A 15,331-nucleotide genomic window follows, 5' to 3' on the forward strand; every position below is an offset into this window, starting at 1 on the left:
ATCCTAACATGTCAGCTGGTGATCCTGAGATATAGAAACTAATACACCAGTCTGATCAATTTCATTATTCCAAGGTGGTCGCCTTACTTGCCAGTGACTACGAGAGACTCCAATAAATAAATAGCAGGGTCACCTGACAGTGATAAGACTATCCTTTCCCATCTTAACATATCCCTCATCCTTCCGTGCGGGATTTTGAATCCTCTCAACCCTACTATAGATGAAGGATCTTGTACTGTTGCCTACCACACATCCATAGAGCAGTCTCTTGCTCACACCTTGGTTCGTGCTTTGGAGGGACCCATAACAGTAATCAAGCAGAACAGTGCCCTACATTATAGCATTCTAAGGTGGTCACGGAGTGTCACTGATTGGCTATAGGTTACAGCAATAGAAACACTATTGTCCAGGACACTTCCCAATGCTATTTGACTCTCAAAAGGAGAATAAGTCAAAGGTACTTCTGGAAAACACATTATGATCATGCCACTAACTAATATGGAAATTCTGTGACTCATTAAAAAGTCACCAACCCAACAAATTCTCATGGCAATACCTGGAGGATCATCATGTCTGCCTCTGTTACAGTTTAATTCTCAGCTGTTTTGCCTGCCCACAATCGCCATCTCCACCGATTCCCATAAATCCCCACCCAACATAAAGATGCATAGGTGGATAAGATCTTACCAGAATACTTTATTCATTCACTCACTGATCCTTGCAGCGCTATTGGTGTTTCCAAACCAAATTAGATTTTAGCGTTGATCTCTTTAAAGTTTGGATCTGCATGTGACAACCAGACTTCTTTGCTTGAAATATTCAATCCCTGTCACTCCTGCCCTGCACTTTGGATTGATAGGGGGCTATTTCTGACCAGAAAAAAAACTAAGCACATTGCGTACATTTTTCATGTTATATCCTTCTGGTGAGTGTGAAGGGGGAGGTTAAAAAGGTTTCTATTGATACTGTCTCTTCAGTCCAAATGGTGTGGTCGCACACTCTTTGAAAAGGTATCGCACTTTGTTTCAGAACAAAATGCAGCTCATTATGGGTCGTATTGGTCCCTATCCTATTCACACTGACCTGCACTTAGTTAACTGTGCGCCTTCTTTCAGGGATCCATTAAAGTCTACAAATAACAACTTTATTCCCATGACTGGAGGCACAGAACCTGCACTGATTGGTCACCTTAAATAGGGGTTCCCCGGTATCTATTCCGATCCCTATTTTCTAAGGCCACTAAATCAGGCAGTGGTGCCTTCCTTTGCTATGTTGTTGAACTGGCGTGGTCCCAAAGGGTATGACATAGACCTTCATGGTTCATGATGCGGCCCACACCGAAGGCTACTTAACCTAGGTCTCCTCTCTTTTATCAATATCGCAAATGCTCATACGTTTTAGATGGATATCCTGCTCGCAACCATTACAAGGCTACTGGAATTCACCACGACTCCCTTCCTCAAGATTTATCTTGATTTCTTCATTATTCTCAATCTACTTCACACAGGTTTCAATTTGGCTAGAGTGCCAGAATCCTTGCGTATCTCTGCATTTAGTCATCTGCGTCAGGCCTCAGACACCAGCAGAGTCAGAGCTGTGGTCATGATGGATCTCTTGGTGCCTGCCATTCAACAAGCCTGACAGTAAGATCTTGCTTGAGCATCTGCACAGGACGGGCTTGCGGAACAGCAATGTGCCATTGTATGTTTATCATGGGCGATCCGTCACAGCCTGTACCTGTTTTTCCTTTTCTTTCCTCTATATGGTCATTGACATGTTGATTTATGGAGTGCCCCAGTGCCATCTGTTGATCATGTAGCCTTCGGGTTTACTGATTCTGTGTGAAAGCAGATCTTTGAACATTTGAGCCAAGTTCTTGGAAACAACAACTGTGGGCACCAGGAGTGCAGGAGCATAATTGGAGAATAAATGGCCACTGGATAAAATTAAATATGAACAATGCCGAGATGCCGATTGGGGATGATCGCGAACAGCTCTGGGTCAGAACCCTTTTCCTTAATGTCATGGTTATAACAGTTTTCCCAACGCCATCTATTTTGAATCTGTGGTTTCCATTTGCTAAAGTGAAAGGTGTGACATTATCATCACTTGAAATTTCTACACATTTTTCCTTCTGCCCTGAAGGGCTGCATTTTATCGACATTGGTGTCCTTGTCATGATATTACTTCACTTCATCTTTGAATGTGGAAGTACCTTTTCGACAGCCTCTGGTTGATCGTGAAATTGACAGGACAATTTACCTCTTTTAGAGGTTTACTTTGCCACAGGATCAAAAAATGTAAAAACAAGAAAGGGGTACATGGCATTCCCCCTGCAAGGAGAAAGACAAAAAGGCGGAGCCGAATAGCAGGGCCTAAGAGGGAACAGTGGACAGAGAAGAAACGACCTTTCATGATAGGTTCCAGCTCACACACTTCCTCTCACTGAGATCCTCACATTTTCCTGAAATGGAAAGGCAGTCATTCATTATCTTGTCTGGCTCCATATTTGTGGAATCCACTTCCTTAGCAGGTTTGATTTTTGGGGTGACATATGATGTCCACAGATGTCAATAAAGTTGTGCTCTTCTGTGATTCTCGGGCTTGTTTCCTCAGCACCAAAAGGCCTTCAAGCAATGGAGCCATTGATAGCGCTTTTTTCTAGCCGTGCCCACAGGGGTGTTGCTATGTCTGGAAAAGATCTGGGGCTATGCTAACTTTGGGACTGTCGGGACTGGGGGCTAGCTAGCCTTTTTGGTTGTAACCCCTCAACTTCTATCCATGGCTACACCCAAAAGACCCAGGGCTACAGCCCCCCTAATCTCCCCTAGCAACGCCTCTGCATGCCCATATGCCTGTATTCACTAGGAGCCCCATCTTGCTCACTTCTGCACATATATGTCTCTCTCTACTAAAGGCAACTTATATACTTATGTACACTCCTGTCTCTGCCCACTAGTGCCTACCACCTGCACACGTGTGCAAACACCTGTATACTTGTTTGTGCACACATCTGTTAGATAAGAATAGTTGGCATCGGTGGTGCCCTGTCTCTGTAGACTGCAGAGGAAATATGAGTTAAGATTCAGCTTGGATGCTCTAGGATGGTCAGGCTGTTCGAATGCAGCTCCTGCATCTCAGTATGTTTGTGGCGTGTAATCTGAGATACGCTCCTTACAATACAGCTTAGTGATCTATTTTTTGTGGGCCAAATATCCCCTCATAGTTTCGAAATGTTCTCTTGCCTTCTTTTTTTTGGATCCTGGCTTTTTCCAGATTCCCGAACGACAACCTCTTTATTTCATACTCAACAGAAGTTGCGACATCTAAGTCGTCCATCTTTGAGCATTCTATTTCCGGACCCTGAAGCATCCCACATCTGGGACAGACACTATAATAATCCAATTTATCAAAAGAAAATAGAAACCAAAGTGACTACGGAAGCTACTCCTGCCCCATCCCAACAACATGCAACATAGGTTTTCTGCTGAATTATCCACTTATCAATGCTATGACATTGCTTTCCAACACGTATATGTCAGCTGCTCTTATACCCTGGTTTGGAAGCACTTTGGAAGCACCAGTACATAGACAACCGAAAGATTCGTTATCTTTCTTGTAGTGATAACTTTTGTTTCGTCCCCAAAAAAAGTACATCAGTTTTCGCAAGAAAGAACACAGGGCAGCCCACTTTGGATGCAGATAGAGCACTTTGCATGAGTTTGAGAAGGAGGTGGCACAAAGCAATTCCATGGACAAAGAAACGACACACTACTTATACTAGTCAAACAATAATAATAAAGCCTTATATACTGAGGGAGGGTCCATTATTGTGGGATAATGACCTGTCACCAATGGCCTGAGGTGAAGCTGAGGGCCATAAATTGGGATAGGGTAATTATCCCAAGCGATAATGACCCCTACCGAGGTCTGTAAGGCTATTAGCACATATCGGTAAGTAGCAATACATGTTTTGGATTTTTCCTGGTAAAGTTAATAATTGTGCTCTGAGAGTGAGTAATGTAAATGGACAAACTGAGTTGGTAAATTAAATGTGGTTTTATTTTGAGACATTTAAATAACGTGTTCTTTTGTAAGTTAAGCATTATAATTGCAACTTGATTGAACTGGAACAGGTTTAACATTAGCATGCATTTGGTGTCATGTAAAAGTAAACAGTTTCTCTATACGAAAGTGAAACATTTTCCAATGTTTTATCTTTCTTTTGCAAACGTTAAATTGCATGTTGCAACAAAAAAAGATCCTGCAAATTGCATTGCTGCTTCCCTGTCTGCTTCTGAAGATAGAAGGTTCAGAATGCAGTCAATACCAGTAGCTAGTTATTGACTGCGCTGTAAACATTCCAATTGGCTGAGAGGAGGTCAATAACGATTTCCATGTGCTAACATTGCTTACCTTTCTAGACATCACAAACCCCACTAGTTCCTCGAATTTGATAATCCTGAATATTGAGTTGTTAATGGAGTCACAAGTCCAAACATTGTAAGTTCTTTCTTTATCAGCCTAAGGGTATATAAAGAAGAAACCTCAACAAAACCTCAGACTGCCAGAAAATAACCACATGAACACATTAATGAACCAAGCCATCACTATACAACTGTAACATATAGCTACTGGAGAAATGATGTGAGCGTCCTGGCCGCATTGCGGTACATAGAAGAAACATAATGGCCACTAATTGCTGCCAATTATTGACAGGATCTCAATGATGGCCCTGCAGCTATGAGCAGGAAAACAACGAAACAAACCATCAGATCAATGCCAAGGAGAAACACCAAATAACAACTGAGCTCAATAAGTACACCCACCCCACAAATACTCAGACTGATCATCAAAATTCCCAAACTATCAATCCTGGTCAACCAATTATTTCCTGGATCAAGACACAGGATCCAGGATCTGAGTGAGTGTTTTCAAAGAAAATATTCTATCTTGATTTTTTACATTGGCATTGCTTGATGAAAAGGTAGGCTTTCCCGCAACAATCCTCTTCCAAGGTATCCTGTTTCCCGCCCCTCTGAACGCTACTAACCCTGTACCTTTCGATTTTTTTGAGGCAACTTGCATTTAAAAAATAAAATAATGCATTCATGTTTCGAATGAAAAATAATGTTGACATTTTAGGAAAACTGATGCATAAGTCCTTACAACTCACCATAGCAGCTGGCCAAAGATAAATGCACAATAAAGAACTGTAACGATGAGTGCAGAAAATAGCAGTACTTACCTCATGGACTTCATACTCATGAGAAACAGCTCCTCTTCAATGTCAGACATTTCTTCCAGGTGACGGGAACGGCCAAGGGCACAACCTTTGCACCATAGTATGATAATCCTGTTATTTCCATCTTGGAATAAATCTCCTTACATCAATATTGCCATGAAACACACTTCCTGATCCCCAGCATAACCGCCTCAAACAATAGAACAACAGAAACTATCAAATCCCAAGGTTCACACATGAAAACGAAGATCTGCAACAGAGCACGATACCCACAGCACACAACGTGATATCCACTGTACACTCAAGCAATCAATTCCAACCACATGTGCTAACAAAAGGGAAAATGTGCCAAGAACTCCCTTCATACTATAGGTCTATCGTAGGTCTACCACAGACACACTTCGCCAGATAAAGGAACTGGAAATGTGAATAGACAACACAGAGACACAGTGCCGAACCCCTCCGCTGCCCGGAAACAACATTTAACAACCACAGCCAGTGCCACTTAGAGAAAAGAACCTGCAAAGGCTATGCACAGAAACATCCCTGATAGCTTACAATTATCCCCCACCTCTAGCACAGCTCGTTGCACAAAACAAACTACCATTGCAAAAGGAACCAAGACCTATGGTGATAGCCCGCTGCAAAGGGCAACCTATGTAAGCCCTTCAAACACATATGTGCTTAATATCCACCATCTAATCACTTAAGGCCCGATTCAAGGAATTTTTTGCATGGTTCAAAGTGACTTTGAACTGCTGAAAAGTGACTTTGCACTGGCGACACAAACCCTGATTCATGGAACTGTGCAAAGTGTATTTTTGCAGTGCAAAGTCCGTGCAAAGTCAGTGCATAGTCATCTTTGCAGTACAAAATGACTTTGCACTGATTTTGCACTGCAAGAATCCACGTTGCACAGTTCCATGAATCAGGGTTTGTGTCGGCAGTGCAAAGCCACTTTTCGACAGTGGAAAGTCACTTTGAACCGGGCAAAAAAATTCCATGAATCAAGCTATACAAAACCAGAATTGCAAGAGGATGCTCTATGTGTGGAAGACCAAAGAGACATTTGCCTGCCAGGGATGAATCTACTGACAGCTGAGACAGAAATTGCTATATATTGGACATATTCTGCAAGCCCTCTCAGTTCTAGTTTTGAAAGGACTCTTAATAATCAATATAGTCCCATGGAGCTCAATGTTGGTTCCGTGTCTCAACATCTGTGTCTTCACGTCTTTGCATCTGCATTTTTGCATCGTTAAAAAAAAACAGTAGCAAACCTCCTCCCTTTCTCCCACCCATAAACCCACTTTCTTTTTATTTTTTGTATACCTCTGATCCGTTTTTAGGTTTTGCTTGTCCCCTGAAAAATGAGCAAAACTAATGTGAATGCAGACGTAAATGTACTGATGCAAACTCGTAAACATGCAAATCCATCGATGTAAAGACACGTCACCATCTATGTAAATGTACTGATTCAAATGCGTAAACATGCAAATCCATTGATGTAAAGACACATCACCCTCTATGTAAATGTACTGAAGCAAACGCGTAAACATGCAAATGCATCGATGTAAAGACGCATCACCCTCTATGTAAATGTACTGATGCAAACGCGTAAACATGCAAATGCATCGATATAAAGACGCGTCACCCTCTATGTAAATGTACTGATGCAAACAGGTAAACATGCCAATGCATCGATGTAAAGACGCGTCACCCTCTATGTAAATGTACTGATGCAAACACGTAAACATGCCAATGCATCAATGTAAAGAAGAGTCACCCTCTATGTAAATGTACTGATGCAAACACATAAACATGCAAATGCATCAATGTAAAGATGCGTCACCCTCTATGTAAATGTACTGATGCAAACACGTAAAAATGCAAATGCATCAATGTAAAAAAACGTCACCATCTATGTAAATGTACTGATGCAAACGCGTAAACATGCAAATGCATCAATGTAAAGATGCGTCACCCTCTATGTAAATGTACTGATGCAAACACGTAAACATGCCAATGCATCAATGTAAAGATGCGTCACCCTCTATGTAAATGTACTGATGCAAACACGTAAACATGCAAATACATCAATGTAAAGAAACGTCACCATCTATGTAAATGTACTGATGCAAACGCGTAAACATGCCAATGCATCAATGTAGAGAAACGTCACCCTCTATGTAAATGTACTGATGCAAACGCGTAAACATGCCAATGCATCAATGTAAAGAAACGTCACCATCTATGTAAATGTACTGATGCAAACGCGTAAACATGCAAATGCATCGATGTAAAGATGCGTCACCCTCTATGTAAATATACTGATGCAAACACATAAACATGCCAATGCATCGATGTAAAGACGCGTCACCCTCTATGTAAATGTACTGATGCAAACACGTAAACATGCAAATGCATCAATGTAAAGAAACGTCACCATCTATGTAAATGTACTGATGCAAACGCGTAAACATGCAAATGCATCAATGTAAAGAAACGTCACCCTCTATGTAAATGTACTGATGCAAACGCGTAAACATGCAAATGCATCAATGTAAAGAAACGTCACCATCTATGCAAACGCGTAAACATGCAAATGCATCAATGTAAAGATGCGTCACCCTCTATGTAAATGTACTGATGCAAACACGTAAACATGCCAATGCATCGATGTAAAGACGCGTCACCCTCTGTGTTGACACTTTGTTATTTTTCTCAGTTTTCCTCTGTGACTTCTGCGTCAGAAGAATGTAAAAACATGGTATATAAAAGGACATAGAAGTATGTTTGCTAATTAATTCCTCTTCATTTCGTGGCTGATACTTGTGTACTCCTAAAGCTAATGTGTTCTTTCATCATCGCAATTGTTGAAATAGAGGGTATTGCTACCAGCCCGATGCATAGTTCACTCTAGAACTGGTCGTAAAAAAATGAGATTAAGAAGAAAAAAAAAAATCGGAAACAAACATAGATAAGCATTTTAAACTCCTTTAATCTATGTTACAGAATTATGTTGCAGTTCCATGTTCCTAAAAGGTGTTACGGTTCTAGGGTGTACCTTACAAATCCCTCACTCTTTCGCCAGTGACTAGAAAGTAAACTAGGCTCCATTTGTGAAGGGCCATCCTGTATGTTGAGCCTCAGAGACCAGAATCTCCTCATCAGTCGCAGTAGTTGCGGTTTTCCAGCAATGCGTGTGTGTGGTCAATACAGAATGCTACTAAAATAGTGGTAGTAATAGTACTGGCAGCACCCGCAGAACCGGTTACAACAAGCACCCTATGAAATTCCCCATCACACCTGCAGGGAAACCCAAGGTCCACGCGGTCTCGACAGTGTGGAGGGAGCTGTAAGAATGTGAATCCAAAAGTGGACCGAGGTGTGACATAGACAATATACGTACTGGTAGACTAGCTCTCCTCTGGTAGACTAGATATCCCCTGGTAGACTAGCTTTCCCCTGGCAGACTAGATATCCCCTGGCAGACTAGATATCCCCGGCAGATTAGATATCCCCTGGCAGACTAAATATCCCCTGGCAGACTAGATATCTCTGGCAGACTAGCTATCCCCTGGCAGACTAGATATCCCCTAGCAGACTGGATATCCCCGGCAGATTAGATATATCCTGGCAGACTAAATATCCCCTGGCAGACTAGATATCTCCGGCAGACTAGATATCCCCTGGTAGACTAGATATCCCCTGGTAGACTAGATCTCCCTGGCAGACCTGGTTGCCAGCTCATTTTCTTGGTTTCTGTTTCCTGCAGCTGTACTTGCCCTGCCCACCATTTTAGGTTGCCTTCTTCAAACCTCAAGCCGCGGGTCACCCATATCTAGTCAGAGATAATCGCATTTGTACGTAAAGTGCCCTTTCCAGTACGTTGGACAACACATGGGTTCCCATATGAGACATCCTTTGGTGGCTGTTGGAGGAGAGGTAACTCGAGGACTTGAGGTCCTTCTTTGACATTGTCCCTCATTCCGAGTTTGGTGGTAGTCATGGCGCTATTTGCGCCATGACTGCCACCAATAACGGGTCCGGCACCGGTGTAGTTCAATGGGGACTTACCGGTGTAGTCCGGCCTTTGCAGGACCAGTAAGTCCCCATTGAAAATGCCATTCCCCATTCCCATTTGAGCCCCAAGAGTGCTCAATGGGAATGGGGAGGGCGCAAATAACGGGCTTGCAAATGGCAAGCCCGTTAGTTGCGCCCTGGACCCCTAACGGGACCCGTAAGGTACGTTTGGTCTGACCAAACGTACCTTACGGGTCCCGTTAGGGGACCTCGGAATCGGGCGGTAGGGGATTACCGGCACCGGTCTCCTTACCGGTGCCCAGTATCCGCTACCGCCCGACTCGGAATGAGGCCCATTGTGTCCTGTGAGACCGCAATCTAGTGCACGCCTGATGAAATGGGCCACATCATGTCTCCACGGCACTGAGGTTTCGCCGAGCGGTTAAATCAATGTACGCTAACTGTGAACACTTTCGTCTTGCAGGCCCGAGGAGAAGGCGAGTCCAAATCCATGTGGTTTAAAGGCGGGTAAGTGAATCTGTGTTGCTTCTTGTTTAAGGGGTCAGGTCAAAGCTCCAATCGCAAGGTGCATCTATACACTGCTCTCTACGTGCAGAGAAACACTCAGTTTTAGTGGCCCCTGTACCAGTGCATTATGGCACTTATAGTCATTCATGTCCCATAGGCTTAGTTTACATACCTTGGAAAAGAATGTGAGGCTGAAAAGTATTGTGACCCATCCAATGTCGCCTCTTGGCGACCTTTTCCCATGCGTCTTTATTACTGGCTACCGCCTGCAATAAGTCATGCGTGAAGAGGGCAGAGCTACAATATGTGTAAGCTGAAGTGACTAGTTTGGGGTTTTATGAATAATAAAATTGTTCATGTTTTTCAATTAGTAAAAGAATAAGACAAACCATATTCAATTGATTGCAGTCTCATCCCACTGGGAAGTACAAAAACCATTCTGTGGCTTCAAAGTTATAGTAACTCTCATATTAATCCATTAAAGACAAGCGCCAAGTTGATAACTGTCATCACTATTTATTCCTCCAAATGCGTCGCCCTTCAGATGACACGTGTTTCGGCTATGCGCCTTTTTCAAATCTGGGCATATCTTTTTAACATTGCTCTCAGTCTTAATCCTCTGTGATTAGTTTCACTCCGTTTTAGTGTCGGGTTAAATCCCAGTTTAGACTGCATTCCTTGTCATCCACGTCAGCTCCATAGAAAACGCGACAACTCAAATATTTTGGTACTAAGATTGGAGAAGTTGCTGAGCTAAAACAGTTGGAATAGAAAAAGCCTTCTTCATGTTTCAAATCAAAGTTTTAGTAGTCCTGCTGAGAAAGGCCCTTATAGTCCCACATCTCTGAAACGTTTCTCACAGATCCTCACAAATCAGTAAATAATGTGTCTGGAAAACTGCAAATGTTCACCAAGATGATGATGAAAAGGTTGACATTTGATAAGGTGATGGTTGATCAATTTGATTTGATATTTTTTTTGTTTTGGTTTCCATTGATTTTTTTAAAATTTGATATGCCCTTTTTACTTTGTTGCGGTCCATTTTATGTACATTGTATTATTTTTTTCTTGGATGTGTGACTGGTGGTGGTTACATTCCATTGACACCACTATAGATCATGGACCTTTTTCCTGTATATTCTGTTCACTCCTCTACCAACGCCCTGCCAGCATAAGGGGCAAGTGTCTTTGGTTTGAATATTTAGCAACAGGAAAAAACTGCAGCATAAAAATGATGCATTGCTCTATGTTTTAATTACCAACTTTTTTAAATATGCACAAAAGGCTAATACATGTACCCAAGGCTGATGTTCTCACCGTGCTCTAATCAAAAAGCAAGCTCTTGCAGAGTGAGGTCCGCATTCAAGTCATGTGTGTGACATAAGGCTGTGGTCATCAGATATTGGAAGTGATCATTGATTTGTCCAACAGGCAACTAGGAGGCAAGGCCTAAAAGTTGCAATGCAGGATTATGAACTTTTTAGTGGCATTTCTGAAACTGTCAGGACATTCACATTTGCAAATGTTTCAGTTTATTCCTAAGGCACACGATCACTGTGAGATAAAAGCTCCAATTCAAGTTTAAACACCATCTGAGGAGGGCCAAGGAGGCAAGGGAAGTGTCGGTCACTGTGTGACATGTGCCCGGTCCTCTGGGCCCTTCAGAGGCACTGCCGTTCGGTAAATTCTCCCAAAGGCCTGCAGATTGCAGGGAAGAGTCAGTGTTCAATTTAGTTCAGCATTTTTGGCAGTCTTGCCTGACATGCAACTGACTCTTTCCGGGCCCTCCCAGCTTTTCAGAGGCACCTTCCAGCAGGGACATATTCGGGTTTTTCTATTGCTCTGTCCACCTCTTGTGGGAAGCAGAAAATGAAGGATCCAGCATTAAAATGTGAAAACCTTCTTTAAATGACCTTATAGTAAACTGTATGTGTCCTCTCTCTCTTTCCTCTTCACCGGGGACTGCATGCTTGCTCTCCCATCACAGCACTGCCGGTGGGCTGATCATCATTGACAGCATGCCTGACATCCGGAAGAGGAAGCCCATCCCGCTCGTGAGCGACCTGGTGAGGATCATTTAATGCTTTTCTACTCTCTCGGTTGAACATTGAGAGGGCCTTAATGTGTCACGTGTACTTCTTGTCCCAGGAAGCTGTAGCAGGTGTCACCAGCATTGTATTTTGCACTGTTCCCAGAAAACAAGACATTGGAGGAAGCACTAAAGAGCGCACTGTGATGTATGCACTTAACATACAGTCAACGTACATCCCTGGTGACGGTGCTCACTCCACCTTCAACTGCTGGTTATCTATTCAGAATCTGCGCATCGCGTTGAAATCTCACAAACGTTTGCCTCCAGTCATTTCGAAGTGGCAGAAGGGTGGCATGTTGGGGCATTGACAAATGCAGGGAAGCATCGATACTTAAATCTACTCCAATTCCTCCCCACATGGTTATCCTATCCCCCATGCATATTCCCACCCTCTCCTATGACCAGTTCTCCCCTTTTGTACCTCAACCCTTTGCCATGACTCCACCCCTTTTTCCCCCATATGCACAACTAACTCTTAGTCTCTCACTATCTTATCTTCCATGCCCCCTCTTTCCTGTTTGTCTATCTCTCTGTCCAACTCTATGGTTCCAAAGCACACCACAAAGGCAACAGCAACATGTTAGCGCTATGGGAAAAAAATGAAAATTAACAAATCCGAATGAACAATCTGAATGCACTGTGCCTGAAGATCTTCTGTCAGTTCTCCCTGTCTTCTCCTCCTGATCGCACTGGCAAAAAATGCAGAATCGCCGTCAGGCGTATTTGCAGTGTCTCAACTGTTAATTGTATTATTTGCACTTACTCCGCCTGTTGCAGACTATTATCGCCTCAGAATTTCAAGGGCTTTGATTCAACTGTTGTTTTTCCCCATGTTCCCACCCTCCTTGAGCGCTTTGAAACACTTGCCTTGTGTATAGGCACTTTATAAATAAACATGACCAAAGAGGTTGTTAATGGTATCAGGTAATATTATCCCCTCCAATTAGCCATATATATGGTTGGGGGTAAGGCCATAGGCGATATTATTAGTGGGGATAATTTATGGGAGTAATGGGACCAGGGTAGCGGGGGTGTCCCCAGCTCCATTAAAAAAATGATAGGGCTTGCGGGGGTGTCCCCCGCAGGTTCCATGGCCTAATATCGCCACAAACATGTGGTGATATTCTTCTATGGCGATATTTTTGTGGCGATATTAACACATGGAGCCTTGTTCATACCATTAGCCGCCCTGGACCCTCCACATTCCTGATATTTACTCCCACCAACTCCCTTCTCCAATTCTTGCTTGCGCTTCGATGCCCCTTCCCATATTTCCTGTATTTCTTTGGTCCCTGTCTGTACTTCAACATTTTCAGAGGACTCTTTGAATTGACGCTCACAATGCACCACTCCAATAAAATAATTGAAATCGCCAAAAGTGATAATAAGGTGCTCCCTAAGCGAACAATGAAACATAACACTCTGTTGCCCCCTCTCCTCTGATGCTTCCTCTGAGGCGTCCTTGTATTGCTGGGCAGACTAAACTGACTATTTCGGCGCTGATCTTCAAAGTCAGCCATAACGCAGATAAGAATATTCATTTTTGAACCTCTACTTCCCTTTCCCGTCTCCTCTTCCCTGTCAGTGCATTGAGACGACAACGTTTGGAGAAAGGAGCTGTCCAACGCATCCTAAAACATAGCCTGTCCTTCCACCACATCCCCTGTTCCCTGGTATCTGCTCCACACCTTTGCATCCCCAACCTTCCCATCTACCTCTCTTTCCAGAGGCCCTTCCTGCTCCGACATGGTCAAAATGCGGCATGTGTTGGCACTCCACAACAAAAACAAAAGAAACGCTCCCGGATCACTGTTTTGGGAACCTCCGCTCGATCGAGGTACAGATGATACATAAACGGTGGCCACACCATTGCGCTTCAGCGGGACACCATATCTCCAGGCACGGACAAGCTTTTACACAAAACATTTATAAAATATTGCAAAAAAACATTACATAAAACATCACATGAAATAGTACATTCATTGTTCACTTATAGTTTCCATTATAATGCAAAACAAATATCCTACTACAGATGCATAATATTGCTTCTTGTAATTCATAGGTTTTACCAATCATACCATGGGTGAATCCAATACCAATCCAGTGCTTCTCAGGCAAATCATGTCCGGAAAGTATAGGCTTACAGTTATTTCTATTACCGCTCCTATTAGCAACTTCGTCCATTTGCCCCCCCCCCTATTTTCTCTGATTTTGGGAAGAACTTGCACCCAAACATGGTATGTGTGCTGCAGCCGTAATCACGAGTGATTCTGCCGAATACAGCATAGACCAAAATGGATCCGCGGATGGTTCGCTGGCTTCATTATCACGCAGCTAGAGCTATGCTTCCGGGTATAGATAGGCTTCCCAATTCTGGACCGCTTGCCAGGATATGTCTTGTGGTTTCTATCTGACACTTGCAAAAACAACAATCAGGTCATTCTCACACTATGCCGGCCCACGCACCTGTGCCTTCATGCACTGGTAAAATGTCCAATCGCAAACATGCAATGAATCGTCGCAACATCAACTTAGGGCAGCAAAACTTAGGGCCTTATTCACAGAGCGTTTTCCAATGGAACTGCACCATTATAAAATGCTTCCATGAATCAGGCTGTTAATTGGGTATGGTCTGGGAACTCCATTTAGATGACCTGCTTCTTTCTCCCCTTCTGTTCCGTGTTTCACGTTGTTAGTCTTGTTTTGTCTTGTGTGCGTCCTGAGACCTATGGGTGAGTGGCGCATTAGAAACATTTAAATAAATAAATAAATACAATGTGCTTGTAACGGATACTCTGCGTATCTTTCCTTCTTTGCCGAGTACTCAGTGCTCTGTATCCTATCCTAGTTAAGTACCTTTGCCTTATATGTTCTACAAAAGTTCATCTGCAGTTGGGATTTCAAGTTCCAATTGTTTTAGATGTATTAAAGGTATATTTGGGCTGCCATCTAACAACCTAATGCATTCAGGGAGTTGGAATCTTGATCCATGTGAATGGAACCAACTGGAGTAAGTTGATGGTTACAGTGATGTGCAATGGGAAAGTCCATAGTGTCCACATGACATTGCATGTTCTGGAAACCCTGAATGCACCTATGTCGAGGTGGGCGAGCTGAATGGTTCATCTTAGGGAGCCTGTGTTTCACGGAAGGAAGTCTCTGTTTAGCTCTGGATGAGTGAAGAGCTCCCAGAAAGCCAGACACAATCCAATGAAATAACGGAATCCATTCACATCCCTACTCTCTTGCATATTTGAGTATTGTAAAGCAGTTATGTAAAGGTATGCCAGCAGTATAATGCTTTCACTACACAAATACAAACACAGTTACTCGGTTTGGCATGCCTCCTCTGTCCTCACTTCATGCATCTGGGATACAATCCAAAATGGAAGTCATGCTTTGCTCGTGGCGAATACTCTTATTTAGCACTTATCCTCATC

General features: G+C 43.0%; 1 protein-coding gene across 7 annotated transcripts in view; it reads left to right on the top strand.

Annotated features, from left to right (window-relative positions):
* The window catches only part of UNC13A (unc-13 homolog A), a 541,202-nt gene that overhangs the window by 351,185 nt on the left and 174,686 nt on the right, over nucleotides 1-15,331 (top strand). For all 7 annotated transcript variants that reach the window (XM_069649468.1, XM_069649472.1, XM_069649467.1 and 4 more), the window contains 2 exons: nucleotides 9,756-9,799; nucleotides 11,787-11,865. In XM_069649468.1, the coding sequence (XP_069505569.1) occupies nucleotides 9,756-9,799; nucleotides 11,787-11,865 (123 nt within the window). The remainder of the gene's footprint in view (nucleotides 1-9,755; nucleotides 9,800-11,786; nucleotides 11,866-15,331) is intronic.

The sequence above is a fragment of the Ambystoma mexicanum genome, chromosome 1p, assembly GCF_040938575.1.
Source record: "Ambystoma mexicanum isolate Mex_15411 chromosome 1p, UKY_AmexF1_1, whole genome shotgun sequence".
In the NCBI taxonomy this organism is placed as follows: Eukaryota; Metazoa; Chordata; class Amphibia; order Caudata; family Ambystomatidae; genus Ambystoma; species Ambystoma mexicanum.